The sequence below is a fragment of the Coturnix japonica genome, chromosome 5, assembly GCF_054131305.1.
Source record: "Coturnix japonica strain WE chromosome 5, WE-NBRP24, whole genome shotgun sequence".
In the NCBI taxonomy this organism is placed as follows: Eukaryota; Metazoa; Chordata; class Aves; order Galliformes; family Phasianidae; genus Coturnix; species Coturnix japonica.
The window spans coordinates 23,617,335-23,631,819 of record NC_140667.1 but is presented as its reverse complement, the minus strand read 5'-3'; the positions used below and the strand labels follow the sequence as shown (position 1 = coordinate 23,631,819).

Below are 14,485 nucleotides of genomic sequence, written 5' to 3'. Positions count from 1 at the left end.
TGTCATTTGAAGAGAGCCTTCCCATGTTTGCTCAGTTGAGAAACAGTGGTGACAGAGGTGATACCCATGTTTAGTTCAGGACAGGAGGTGGGAGCATCGCCCTCAAAGCCAGAATGATTGCAGAAAACGGCCCTCGTGGGAGAGGGTCCATTCTGTGTAGATGGTTTCCAAACATCATTCCTCCTCATATACATAAGAATATGTATTATGGGAAGAGCAGTACAGCCCCATCCTGGCTGAATTTATGTCTTCGACCCCTTTCACCCAGAGGCTCTTCACACTTGACTGAAACATAAGGTAAAAGTAAATGCAACTGAAAGAACCCATTGTGTGCATGGGCATAAAGCCCTTTGTGTGCAGGAGCAGCATGTGGCCAACACTACGAGGAGCAGCCAAGGTGTGCTCAGATGCATGGGGACACAGAGCCTGTGACAGCCATGTGTAACACAGGGTCCTGGCCATGCCTGCATGTCTGCACTGAGACATTTCCCAATGGGTCTCTACCAGCATTACAGCACAGCTGCCTGACTTCTCCTTCCACACACCCACAGCCAAGAAGCAGTGGGATCCATTATGTGGAGCCACGGAAGCAGGGGAAGATCAACAAAACATCGAGCCTTCTGCACGATCATTCTAAGTGGTTTTCCTGAGTATTGGTTGGAGTAAGGATCACGGAGGATGGGGATCCATAATCCCATTTATCCTAAGACACATAATCTTCCCGAAGCTCCTTAATGGTGCCCAGCTCCTTAGTTACTGAGCGGCCGGCACAGCCGAACCCACCAGGGGCACCTCACCGCACCTCACCGCACCGCGCAGCCATGAGACTCTCGGACCCCTCTGTGCGGGTCTGCCCGGCCCGAAGGAAGGAGAGCGCTGCCCTCCGCCTCCGCGCTGCCTTAAGGGGTGTGGGCCCGCCAAGTCCCGCCCGCGGTTCCCCAGCACGGGGCGGGGGCGTGCCGCTACCGGCCGCCGGCGCTGCCCGCCCGGCCCCATCGCAGCGGGGCACTGACAGCTGCCCCGAGCGGGCACCGGCGCGGCGCTCCCCGGCGCTCCCCCGCCCGCGGGCGGCCCGCTCCCACCCGGCCCCGCCGCCCCATCCATGGACCGCCGCCGCCGGCCCTTGGGCGGCGGGACCGTGCCGCCGCTGTGAGCCCGGCCGGGGAGCGGCGGAGCCCCGAGCCGCGGGCACCATGGACAGTATCCTGGAGCCCTTCGCCGCCGAGCGGCTCTTCCCCGCCGCCGGCCCCGGCTTCCTCGACCTGGGCGACTTCAGCGAGGCGGATTTCCTCAGCAATGTGGTAAGGGGCGCTGCCCGGCGGCGGCCAGCCCGGGATGCCCGTCCCGATCGCCCGCTGCCAGCCCGCGGCTCTCGTTCGCCTTGCTTTTTTTTCCGCCTTATTTGCCCTGGCGGCGCGCTCAGGCCCCGGGAAGAAGCGTGCGGGGCGGGGCGGTGGGAGCGCGGCCGGGGGGGCTCCGCTCGAGCAGCGCTGGAGCACGGCGGGACCACGGGACGCGGGGCTGTGAGCCCCCACTACCGGGCAGAGGGACACGGGGTCCCCCCTCCTGTCTATTTCCCACTTCTTGGGCAGAGCAGCGTCAGAGAGACAAGGCGTCCCCGTCCGGCGATAGGGCTGGAATGGTTTGCTTTAGAGTGCAGGGCGAGAGGAAGAGTGTGACTTGCGGAATCAAACTCTATAATCCAGAGATGGGTTATAAAGCAGGTATGTTTATTCCAGCGTTGCGCAGCGCCGGGTGCAAGGGGGATAGCTCCACCAAACTTGCACACCGTAAAGAGAAAAGTGTGTTACAGATATAGGTTAAGCTAATACATAATCAATAGTCTCCTCCTCAGTTTGATTACATATTCATTACATTCCCTATGGCCCCGTTCCCCGCGACCCCATTCCCTCATTCCCCCTGACCCCATTCCCCGCGACCCTTGCCGATGTTTTGGGGGGAAATTCTTCTTCTGTTTTCTTCTTGGTGTTATCTGCTGTTATTGTTCTCCCATGTTGGCATCATCTTGCCCGGGGGGGAGGATCTAATCCTTCTTGTCAGAGGTCTCCGGACAGTTTCTTCTTATCTTTATTGCCCTCTTCTCTGGCTTTATTTTGACTAAGTGTCTGCAATTCCCCCTTTCCCTGCACTTTTAAATGTACAGTTACCCTTTGTCTTGGTTTCTGTGAAGTTCCCCTTTCCCTTTCTATAGCACAGTGTTACCTTACCACCATTTTGAGGCTTTGCTCACTCTTCAAGTGACTTAGGAGGAAGAGCTGCTGCCAGTCCCAAGGAACCAGAGGGGCATTGTTCACCTCTAAGGAAGCTGCCTGGCCTCCCCGAGGAGCCCTGCGAGCTCCAAACCCAACAGCTCCCTCCCTCGCTGCCCTGCCTGGGCTACGGGAGCTGTGCCGTCCCGGTGAGCTCTTGCTGCAAATCTGCTGCCCCTCTGCCCTGGGGCAGGAGAGGAAGAGTCCCAGTGCTCGGGTGGTCCGGTGAGATGGGGAGCATCCTCCCTTGTTCCTGTACAGATCTGAGCATCCCTGAGGACATCCCGATAAGGGATGCCAGCACCACAGCACCGCTGCAGGGGGCAGGGAGGGGAGGGCTGTAGCCCTTGGGTAACTCCGCTTCTTCTCTGCTGCACATAAGATAGCCAAAGCCTTTTGCTCTGGCTCCGACGTGGAGACGAAAGTAGAGATGCAGAATTTGCATAGATGTGAAGTGCAGCACACTCGGGGTGTGGAGATGCATTGGGTCTGGGAAAGAGATTACGCAGGCGGCCTCGTCTCCCAGGGGCCTCACCAGCTCCTACTGCAAGGCAGTGCCGTGCCTGGGAGTGGCAGCAGTGGAGCTGTGCAAGGCCCCGTCTGCTCCAAGCAGGTCAGAGCTTCGTGCTTCCCCTATTCACTGTACACCCCTCGTGGGTGCAGCTGTGCTGAACCTGGAGTGCTTTGTACCAGGACTGCTTATTCTCTTATCTCCGTGATAATTCTCTGTCTTGGCACCAGTGCTTTGACCTCTGTGCAACACAGACTGCAAGCAGAAGGCAGGAAAACCCTCACCCGTGTAGACGGTCCCTCCTTGTAGTTCAAACACAACTTGTGCCTGCAAACAGAGCATGAGAAAAAGAAGCCTTTTGTAAGAGTGCCATCTGGTGCCACCTGCCAGGACAGTGTGCTTACCGTGTGCAGTGACCACGGGCAGGCAGCAGCCAGTTGTGGCAGCTCTGCTGTTGCTGTCCTCAGCTCACAGTTAGAAAAAGGAACGCTGTGTGGATCTCTCACCTGCTGCCAGCACCGCTGACTTCTGCTGCAGTGTGAGTGTCCAGCAGACACCTTCCCTTCCCTTCCCAGATAAGCAGGGGAGATTCCTTAGCTGCTTCCCACCTACTGAATCTGTAGCTGATACGTGCACCAGAACATAGTGCATCAGCTTCCTTGTTCCCATGCTGCATGACAACACGGGAGGGACGAATACACTGACATTTTCCTGTTAAGTCCAGCAAACTTCCCAGGATCTGGAGATGTGCTGAGTTGTATTCACACAGAGCTGTGCAGAGCATCACCGTGCACAATAGCTCACAGAGTTGCCAGTGTCTTTGCTTCATAGATGGGCAAATCTTCCAGATATTGTTCAGCAAGTATTTTTCTTAGAAGAGCCAGGAATTTTGGCCATAAAATGCCTGTATGAGGCTGGTTCTGGGGGTGATTCCTTCTGTTCAGAACAGAAGCAGAAAGAAAGGACGAATGATGCTCAGTGCAGAGGTTGTGCTCCTTGGTACATGGATTATATGGCCCTGAACCACTCACCTCTGTTGAGCCCTCTCTCTCCTAATAAGTCACCTCCTTTCTTTAGAAATGGTTCTCTGTGTTGTTCATTTGAAATCATGACTGTAGTAAGGATGGAAGTAAGGAAGGAGTTAGGACAGTACCTCCGTACATGTGAACCTCTGTACCTCAAAGATTTCTGTGTGCTTGAAACAGAGAACAAAGTCTGACCTAAGGGGGCTGGCATTCAGAGGAAGCCAGGCAGGTTGTAGGGATGGCTCAGCAGGAGCTTTGGGACATGCATCAAAGCAATACTGACTGCTGCTCCTGGGATGGACCAGCTCCTGCACTGGGACAGGCTGGCATTCACAGGCTGAGAGGAGGAAAGAAGTGCTGGGGGTACTGGGCAGCCCTGGGCCAGCAGAGTGCATAGGGGGCTGCTAGCTTCAGCAGGAGCATAACAGTATGGACAGATGGGAGCTCAGGCACAGTGGGACCCAGCAGCAGCCTGCTGGCCCTGTGAGGAGCTTGCTGAGAAGGTGGAGCCAGGCTCTTTACATAAGTGCATGGCAGCGCTCGTAAATCAGAACAGGGAAGGTTTAGACTGAGTATAAGGAAACAATTTATCACTGTGAGGACACAGGAGAGGATGAGGCTGCCCAGAGGTGTGGTGGAATCTCCAGCCCTGGAGGTTTCTAAGACAGGTCTGGACAAAACAAACCGCTCTACATTTAGTGTTGGCCCTGTTCCGAGGAGGGGGTTCAATTAGAATTGTCCTGAGCTCCCTCCCAACCTGTGCGAGGCTGTGATTATGTGATGGTTTGGTTTGGTCTGGTTTGGAAAATCCTAAGGAGAGTGGTGTCTGCTTCATGTGTGGAGGGGACATCTCCAAAGGACAAGAAATGGGTTTATTTTCACTTCACCTAGCTAACCAGACTCACATACAATGACTGCTGCCTACACTATCAGCCTCTGCTTGCTCAAAAAGCTGCCGCCTGCTCTTGAACTGAAAGAACTTTATTCATCCTTTTCCACTAGGCAGGACCGGCCATAAAGGAGGCTCACCTGTCATGCAGTGTTTGCTTATCAATTCCACCTGCCTGTCCCCTGTCCAGTCCAGCATTTCTGGTTGTTCCTGCTGGGACCCATCCATTCATTTACGGTCTTATGGCCACATTCAAAGAGCTCTTACTATTCCAGGTCTTACCGAGGTTGTGAAACTCTTCAAAAGGTTATCTTTGTGTCAGATCCACCACCGTGTTCCACTGGGTTTGGGACACCGGTGGCACAATGAAGCCAGAATAAACCAACAGAATGGCAGGCTCTTGTTTCTTTAAACCTAATACCGCAGAGGGTTTGTTTCTTCCTTCTGTTGCTGAGTTTTATGGTTTGAAAGATACCCTCAAAGATGGCTTTGGAGGCTGGATGTTCACATAAACAAAGCTCCATTTTGACTCCGTGCTTTTCAGAGTGTATTCTGTGTCTTTCTGAAAGGGAGGCAACAAGGCAAAAATGTCACCTACATGTTAGTTTGTTAGTTGAGGTCTCAACTGTTAGAAGCTGCAGAATGTCAATTCAGGCTGTGTCAGTAGCATTCACCCGGCTGCTCTGGGGAATTGCAGTGATGTGCTCCTTCGTAGTGTGATCTGAGCTTGCTGGGCAAGCTGACAGATGTACCTGCTGGGAGAAGAGCCACTTGTCCCTCTGGGTTGCTCCTTGAGCACACACTGTGTTTTGTGCATACTGTCTACTCTTTTCTGCAGTATTGCCACGGCTCCAGAAAGGAGGGAAGCAGCAGGACTGCAAGGAGCAAGCAGGATGAGAGCAATGCTGTGCAACTCAGAAGTGGAGCATAATTTGGAAATAAACGCAGGCTGTTCACCAGGGATGGCCGTCACTCTTGTGAGGACTCTTCTGTTCCTCTTATGCCTGCTACAGGCACTTAAATAGCACTTAAGTGGTGCTTAGTGTTGGACTGATCTTTGTCCTGAGTGAGTTTCATGCTGGGTGAGTTCCCTCCCACCACCTCAGCACACAGCAAGAACGGAGAGCTCAGCAGATGTGGTCATCCATCTCACGCTCCTTCCCGTTGCTAGTGAAGGGACCTTGCTGTAACAGAGGCTGGGACTCTGGGACTGATGTAGTCCTACATAGGAACACACGCAGAATGAATGTTGGCCCCCCCATCCCCTGTGCATGGTAAGATTTGGTCAAGATTTGGCTGACAAGCCAAGTGCTGGGCAAGGCAGGGCTTTTTAAAGTTTTGCTTGGAACATGCTGGTCAGAGTTTCCTGTGGGATCTGGAGCACAGATACAGAGAGGCCTGGCGGGGGCTATCAGACCTGGCCTGATGGAAATGAATCTCAAAGTAATCGTTCCCAGATTTTCCTTATTTCATTAGTTTCTTTGGATCTGTCTCACAGTTCCCCCACTCCATGCCCATGCTGCTCCTCACTGTCACACAGTCGGATTTACACCTGCAGGAGTACTTGCAGCAGGGTGAAACCACAGTTGGACACAACCATTCACAGGCTTCTGAACCTGCAGCATCATCACCAGCAAATCTAGTGACAAAGAGAGGAAGAGATTTGAACTTCCTTTGGAAAACCAGGTGAATACTTCCTCCACAGAGACTGGGGGAATTATCTGCTCATCCTTCCAGGCCAGAAAGAAACAGAGACATCTGAGATACTCTTCCAGAAGAAAACATGTTTATCTGTAGGACAGCTGGCAGCACATGCTGGGGATCCACGGGCCAGAACATTCATCTCTGCCAAAGCGGGAGAAGCCTTTAACTGAACAGCCAGGCCAGAGCTAGGAGAGACCTAGCTCAGAGCTGGAGTGCAGGAGGTGTGTATCCACAACAGGGCTAATCCATGGGGACAGAGCTGTTATCCTGGTGGAGAAAAGCAGAAAGGGCTTTAAAGAAGTGCTTGCAGAGCAAACAAAGGGAGTGCTGGCAGGGAGTGGGAGCACATCCGTGCTTACTGTGCTTCCACTTAGGGTTGTTGTCAGTGACACCAGCTGGGAGGTGCTGAGCCAGTCACAGCTCCAGCCATGTCCCCCCATTGATGCTAGTCCCCACAGGCATTAGGCACTCATTCAGATTCCACTTTTGGAGATGAGGAAATCGACACTTAGTCTGTATGGACCAGACTCTAGCAAGCCTCTGAGATGATCTTCTGGCTCATTGGATCTCCCTCTGGAACCAGTACAAGTGTCTAAGCATGGCTGGACTTAACTGGGGTGATGGGAGTACACCTCTCAGTGATGCCTGCCCCTACCACTCTTCAAGAGCACAGCAGAGTGGAGAGGGGCCAGGCTTGTGGCCACATAAGAGGAAAGAAGAGATTTTTCTGAAGCAGCTCCTTAAAGGGCAATATTGGAAAGAGTGACTTCATAGCTACCAGTGCAGTGCAGTGCAGTGCCACTACTCAAAATGAGGCCAGTTGACACCTCTCCGGTGTTCTCCACTGTTGCTTCAGAGGAAGGCCCAGCCCTGGCCTCACTCTGTTTTTTTCTCAGCACTTCCCTGTAAGTTTTAAGACAGTAGCATTTAGTCAGCATTTAGTACATTACTTATTTTAACAAATTATCAGTGTTAAAGGAAGGGAATGGGAGCATTCCACTCTTTGAAGCTGACTCTGTGGCAGCCACATGGTAGGCTCTCTTCTCATAGCCACAGGGTTAGGACTGTGTTTGGTATGAAGATGTGATTCCCGAGACAGAATTGTACTGCTCATGTCAGGGAAGGATGAATCAACCTGCTGAGATTCTTGTGCCCCTTCTCCTCTTGTGAACACTGCACTGCAGCAAACCATATAGGACACAGAAGTCAGTTGGTGATCTCCTTGCTACAGTTAGAGGGGAATGGAAAGAACTGAGGGATCAAGTGGACCAATACAGCTCAACTAAGAAATGGCCGGCAGCTTGGCAGTGGGTGCTTGCATGGAGCTCTTCCCTTACTCTTTCCTTCCTTTGGAGCCCAAGTTGTGCTGTGAGTAGCTCCCTGTGTCCTTGGGTTGGTGTCTGCAGGTTAGCATTGCTTCTCAGAGAAGAAACAGTGGGAAGTGTGTGAAGAGCCAAGGGGAAGGCTGGAGCAGCAGGGAGCTGTGGCTAGTGTTCTGAAAGGCAGGCTCTATCTGCCCACATCAGCTGTGCTGTGTTTACACCTGTTTGGCTCTCAGCTGCTCAAGAGAGCAATTATTTTTTCTTCTATTTTCCTGAAGGGTCACATATTTCAATGTTTTCCTTTTCAGAAGTCCCCTCAGCATACTTGAACACACCAGCCCTTCCCCTCTAACCCATCCCTTTTTGGCTCCTTTATCCACCATTTCTTCTGTATCTCTCCATCTCTCCTGTTACTCCTTTTTCTTAAATCTCTCCAGGGCTGTCTGCCCTCAGAGCTGCTCTGCTCAGTGTCCAAGTGCTTGCTGCCTGACATGAATCTTGTCATGTTCTTCAGCCAGAATGAGGTCCCCTGAAGGCTGTAACCACGCACATCCACATGCTCTTTCACACCTTCCTTTCTGTGCACATCCTATTTCATCTTCTCACTTTCTAGGACTGCAAAAATTCTTTGGACAGGATGGAAGCAACGTGCAAGGCTATTCTCACTGGAACTAGCATGTAATTTAAACCAGCTCTGCATTTAGTAGCGTCTTTGGGGATCTAAGGTGATGCTTTATATGAGGTAATTCATTGTGATCGCCGTCCAGCCTGTTTCAGAGGAAACTCACCCTTGACTACCTCAGCAGAGTTGCTCTTGGCTTCTTCACACTGTGACTTTGTCTTGATCAGGGAAAATGTTTGTTTAGGTTGGTCAGGCTGACCCAAGCTAGAGAAACCTGCTCCAAACTCCGTTATCAGTGTTCCCAGAATAGCTACGAAGTAACATGTTCGCTCAGCTAGCTGTGTCAGGAGTTCCCATGCAACAAGAATATCAGGTCTCCCCAGGGAAAAATCTGGCAGCCCAAGTTGGAGGAGAAATACAGTTTGGGCCAGGTACCAAATATGTTACGCAGGAGGGAGCTGGATGCAACACACGCTTTGGGCACTGGTGGTTGGATCGTTTGCATCCCCCCTGCAGGTGAGTTTCCTCAATCCAACGCCCAGAGGAATTGCCCTCATGCTGCGCTTTCCTGCCCTGCTGTCACAGGGCCACCAACTTCTTCCAGGTCTTCTGCCAAGTCCAGGTGGGAGCACTACTGCCCAAGGACGTGTTTCTGTATCACAGAGTGGGGCTGTACCCTGTGAACTTGTTAATTGCTGCGTGCCAGGATAGCTTAATGCTAAGTGAGAGCCATTGGTTGGTGGCAGCTGAAGGAAGGAGATAGGCAGGTGCTTTTGGCTGAGCCTGCTGCTGCCTCAGGGAGGGACTGCAAGCCAGGCAGCCTGGGGAGGAGGAAACTAGTGCTGACATTTGTTAAAGGCTGTTGATGGAAGGTTTCTTTCAAAGCCTTTTCAGTCTCTCGATCTGAGAGCTCTTTGCCCAGGAGTGCTGGAAATCTGGCTCTTCTTTCCAAGCAAATGTGCAGACTCTGAGTTGATGAGGTGCCGCTGAGCCACAAATAGTGAATTGCCAATCGAATGATGCTGGGTTTGTTCTTGGGTTTGTTTTTTTTCCCTTGCGGATAGTGGTGCAGTGACTGGGACATGAGGTTGTCAGGAATGGGAGAGTGTTAGTCCCAGCCCTGCCAGTTGCTTTGCGCGAGATCTTTAGGGTGTTATTTGTTGCAGTGTAGCTTCTGCTGCCTAGAAAGTAAGGCACATCCTTATTCCTGCTAGCACAGCGCAGTGCCATCAGCGGGTGACACAAATTAATGACAAGCTGGACTGTGATGGGAAGCTGCTAGCAGATACCTGCCAGGAAAGGTCTGTGGGAGCTACTGCTTTGCTTCCTCGGTCAGTCCCTTTGAGTTACTTTGCAGCCAGTGGTGTTTGCAACATTTTCAGTTTGGCAGCTCCCAGCTGTCCTTCTCCCTTTTCCTTTTCATTTCCCCTACGGGCTGTGCATGGCTGATTTTGACCTCAGATACTTCAGGTTAATCCAGAGTAATCTTTCTGTGTCAGTGTGGATGACTAAGTTAGTCAGCATCAGGATTAAACTGAAGTACTTGGCCAATGCTGTTGCTGTCCTGGCCTCTTTGGGCCATATTGAAAACCAAACAGTTTGTGCTTTATAAATCCAGTGAATGGGCTGTACTCATAGTTCATCCTCCACTGAACAACTGGATCCTGGCTCAGCTGCAAAACCCAACTTTCCCCTGGGGTTGGTGCAGCTTGCTGAGAGAGCCCTGTTACAGCCCTGCCTGAAGCTGTAGCTTGTCAGGACTGTGCTGAGTCCCCACACTCCCAGTAGATGGGTGGTGGTCTGTTTCTAAGGAGGTGACTAAATGAGAGCATCACAGTGCCATGGCTTTACCAGGGCACTGAAGACCCATGGCAGTCTCTCTCGGTCTCTCCCGCTGCTCAGTGCACAGTTGTGCTTTCTCCTTTTCCCAACACTAAGTCTGCCTGAGCTGCCTAAAGCTGGGATCGGCATTGCTCACTTGGAAGAGTGATGCAAAAGGTTGTTCTCCTGTTCTCTGATGCCTCTCCGGCTCTTCGGGATTTGTCAAAGATACCCGGCAGCAGCCCAGCCACTGGATTAGCATTAAATAATGAGCAAATGGCCCGCAGCCCTTTCCAGGCCTTGCAAAGAGCACACCTTTAATTCTTTCCTCACGTGTCTTCTAACCCTGTTCTTATCATACTGGTAGACAGCCGAGGAGCAGACACTGGCCTGGTCAGCTCTGGCGACAGAGCAGAGGGTTTTGCACTTGCTTCTTTGTCACTAATTAGTAGCAGGGTGGCAGCTAGCGGCCGTGAGCTGTGACAGCTGCCCCCGTCAGTGCAGGCAGTAGTGGCTGCATGCAGCTGGGGCACACAGCAGTAGAGCAGCAGCAAGGTTCATTGCTTAGTGTTCCTGTGTGCATCAGGCTCCAGGGGAGCATGGGGAGGTTGCACAGCAGCCGAGGTACCTGTGGGTATAGAGACAGTGTCCTGAGTAGTGCCCATCCTCTGGTCTCAGATGCCTTTCTGATATCCAATGAAACTGGATTCTGTGGAGTTGCCAGAGCATTTATTTATTTATCCTGGGAAAGGGAAGAGGGAAAGAGGCCAGAAGGGATGGAGAATAAAAGAAAGAGAGAGGGAAGAAAAAGCAAAGACAAGAGAGAGGTAGCTATGCAGTTAGCATTCCTGAGCCATCTGGGCCTGTTGGCATGGCCCCAGCTGGATGGGCTGGCAGGTTTATCCACAGCATGATGTAATCTTCATTGCCCAGAATTTGATTATTCTCCTTGCTCTGGATGGCCTCATATCGGGTGCAAGTCTGGAGCGGGCATTTTGATTTCCTGTTGCTATTTGTGGACTTTTCCTGGCCAATCCTCAAGAGCAGCTCAGGCAGTTTTCATTCCTCCAGCTGAAATTGTGATGCCACCCGGCTGGTGTAGTGCAGAGCCAGTCCCAGCCAGCCCATCAGCTGGAGACAGACAGCCCTGCAGAGAGGCCCAGCTGTGCTTCACACTGTGCCACAGCTGGAGAGAAGGGGACACCCCTGCCTTTGTTCTTGGGCAGCTGCAGCTCAGCACATGAATTGTCTCAGCCTTCAGCATCACAGGGAGAGGGCAGCAGGAGAGGCTATCAGGCCACCCTTTCACAGCTGCTCATTGGTTTCCCTGGTCTGCTTGGTCTTGCAGTGGGATGGGGTGCAAGGAGAATTTTATTTGGCCCAAGACTTATTCTTCCCTTTGCTTCATGGGAGCAAAAAACAACAAATGATGTCAGTTCCTCTCCTCTGCCTTCACAAATGGAGTGACCCCTAGTCCTGCATGGCAGGAAAGGGTTGTGACATGCAGAGGGTGAAGGTGAGACTTCTCTATTTAGAGTGCACGCACGCTGCTAGGAAACCTCAGACCTAGCTATGAAAGGGACCTGTTCAGAGTATGCTGTTCCCTGCTCTGACTCAAGAGATGTGGGTAGCTGCAGGATGAGCCATTAGGAAATAGCTGACAATTGCAGACAGTATTCCCTCCCTCATGATGCCTCATCCTGCCCACACGCCTTACTTAGCTTTGTCTCTCCAGGGCCTTGGGGATGGAGAAGCTGAAAGCAGTGACCCCAGGGAACAGAACTCTGTTCGATGGAAAATCCCCCTGCCTGTCTCAGAAGCTGCCCTGGTTGCACCCGGAGGGAGCAGGGCTCTGCTCTCAGTCATGCCCCAGGGACGGCCAAGGGCTGGGATGGACTCACTGGAACCGCAGCACTGAGCTTTTCCACCCAGCTCAGCTGTGCTGAGCGACAGAGTAGCTGAGGAAAACGATGGCCTCTTTATAAACCAACTGGCAAAACTCTTGCATCTCTCCTGGGAACAGGCCAGGGATTCTGAGTCACTGCTCAAGCTGGTTGCAGCCAAGGTAGTCTTACCCCAAGACGTTAAGAAAGAGAGGAGAGATCCACCCAAGAATGCCAGCAGAAAGCAAAATAGTTATAACCATAATTAATAATAATATCATGATGAAAAGATTCAAAAAATGCGCTGCCCTCTCCAAAAATAAAGTTTGAGGACCATTCAAATGCTGGGAAGAAAAGAAGAGAGGAAAGAGTGGAGAAAGGCCGCCAAAGCCTGCATGTCAGCTGCAATGCAAGGAGTCCCATCCAGCTGGCCAGAGTTCAAAGAGCTCCTATTGTCCAACAGCATTTCCAAAACACCATTCAAAACTTTCAGAAAACGAGCCCAAGATGCAGGGTGAGATTTATCACACAGTAAAGGCAATCCAGATGTGTGCACCCTTTCAGAGAGAGGAGATGGGAAGAAGGTGATGGAGGAGAATGAGGGAAGAGGGTTGCACGAAGTCTGCTGCTGTGAGTGTGAAGGCAGGAGTAGGGGCTGGGTGTGTCTGTGCTGGAATACATGCTGGGCACTTGTGGAGGATTTCAGAGATATGGAGAACTCCGTGCTTAGGGAAAGTCTCTTGGCACCGGCATTAAGGGACAGAAGGGTAAGATTTCACTGAAGCATTTTCTTTTTTGTTGCACATAGAATATTGTTGCACATGGATACTAAGAGCCTATTGTTGCTTCTGGTCCTGGATCATATATATTCATAATGAGGCCACATCTGAAGCCAAACCACTGTAGATTTTATCTTGGTTCTCTCACAGCCTGTGTTATTGCTTTGCAGTACAAGCCACCGTGGCAGTACTGTAGCCTCTTTTGCAACAGGAAACACTCACTTCCACCTGTGCTTTGATTATGTTAAAATCTGGCAATTAATTACACTGGAGGACAGTTTCATCTTTGAATGTGCTGCTAACATGCACTTCTACAGCTACAAACTGCTGTCACTGAGTATCCAGATTTTCCCTGCTTGCAGTGAGACCAGTGGTGCTCCTGCTGCCTGCAGAACAACCAGGTAGGGTGACCACACGTGTCACACTCCCTAGATTAAGGAGTGACTTGGTGCCTTTCAGGAGGACCTCTGGTAGGAAGGGCTTGTTCATTTAACAGCACAAAGCCTGTGAAAATGATTTGTCTGAATGCTTAAGCTAGAGAGTCAGTGTTTTAAGTGACTCATCTGTTTGGTGAATGTAGTTAGCTTTAAGTTGTGCTTTTTTTAGAAAGAGGTAGATTTCTCTGAAGCCTTTTGGCTTAGACTGGATGTTTCTTTCTATGAAGCTCAGTTACAGATGATGAGCTTGAAGCATGAATATAGCTCCTGCACTCAGCTGGGTAAGGACCCACGCTTGATTACCAGAACGCTTCTTTCAGGCTATAAAACCTGTGAAGCATCTGCATTGTCTCTAACCAGTCAGATCTCCAACCACGTCTTAGGGCTTTGACCCCATGCTACATTATCTTCTGGGATGGTGCTAATGCAGGCTGCCGCACTAGTAAGGGGTGGCCTGAGAGGTGTTACTGCCCTTCCTGGTGAAGAAAGGATTTCCCCATTCTCTGGAGATTTCTGTTTCTGCAGCTCTACCTCTGAGGTGCAAATGATACCTTCAGGACCGAAGCTGAAGTTTAATTTCCTATCTGCTGCTCAGGGCACAGTTTTTCCACTGGAATATTGGCAGCAGGTCAGAAATCTGCATTCCAAGCTGAATTGCTTTGAAAACAGTCCCGATGCCCAGAAGCAGGAACGTCTGCCATGCGCACGCACGCAGAGTAGGAGTCCCCTGTCCCAACCCAGCTCACATTGAGCTCCTCCAGCTCCAGGATGCCTGTGCACATCACATCCCCAGAGACAGCAAACACTGCAGCAGCTGATGGGATCCCACTCAACATGCTGGTTGCAAAACCCAGCTCTTGCCCAGCTTTGCCACTGAAGATCCCAGCTTTCTATCACTCGATCATAAATTTTGGATGAACATCTCTCACAAAGCATCTGCTCTGGCTTATTTGCTCTATGATTGTCCTTTACAAAGACCCAAGGAATGAAAGCCACCAGTAATGTTTGGTATTAGCTGCATGCCTCAGCTTCTGGACCTGAACAGAGAGTACTGCTATCTTCCTCTTCCAAGGCATTTCTTTATGGTCCTACTGGGACCTGATGAGGGACAAAATGTGAATTATCTCTGATTTTGTTCTCTGAGTATTAAAGTGAAACAGTTTCGATGAGACAAATGAAGCTGATTGTAACGATAATACAAATTCTCCCTCCTCCTGCTGCA

General features: G+C 51.2%; 1 protein-coding gene across 3 annotated transcripts in view; it reads left to right on the top strand.

Moving 5' to 3' along the window:
* The first annotated feature begins 917 nt into the window (after positions 1–917).
* Positions 918–14,485, top strand: part of CREB3L1 (cAMP responsive element binding protein 3 like 1) — a 41,783-nt gene continuing 28,215 nt past the window's right edge. The window contains exon 1 of one of the 3 annotated variants that reach the window (XM_015864542.3): positions 918–1,301. In XM_015864542.3, coding sequence (XP_015720028.1) covers positions 1,194–1,301 — 108 coding nt within the window. In that variant the 5' untranslated portion in view covers positions 918–1,193. The remainder of the gene's footprint in view (positions 1,302–14,485) is intronic. The other 2 variants (XM_015864541.3, XM_015864540.3) reach the window with 2 other exon arrangements.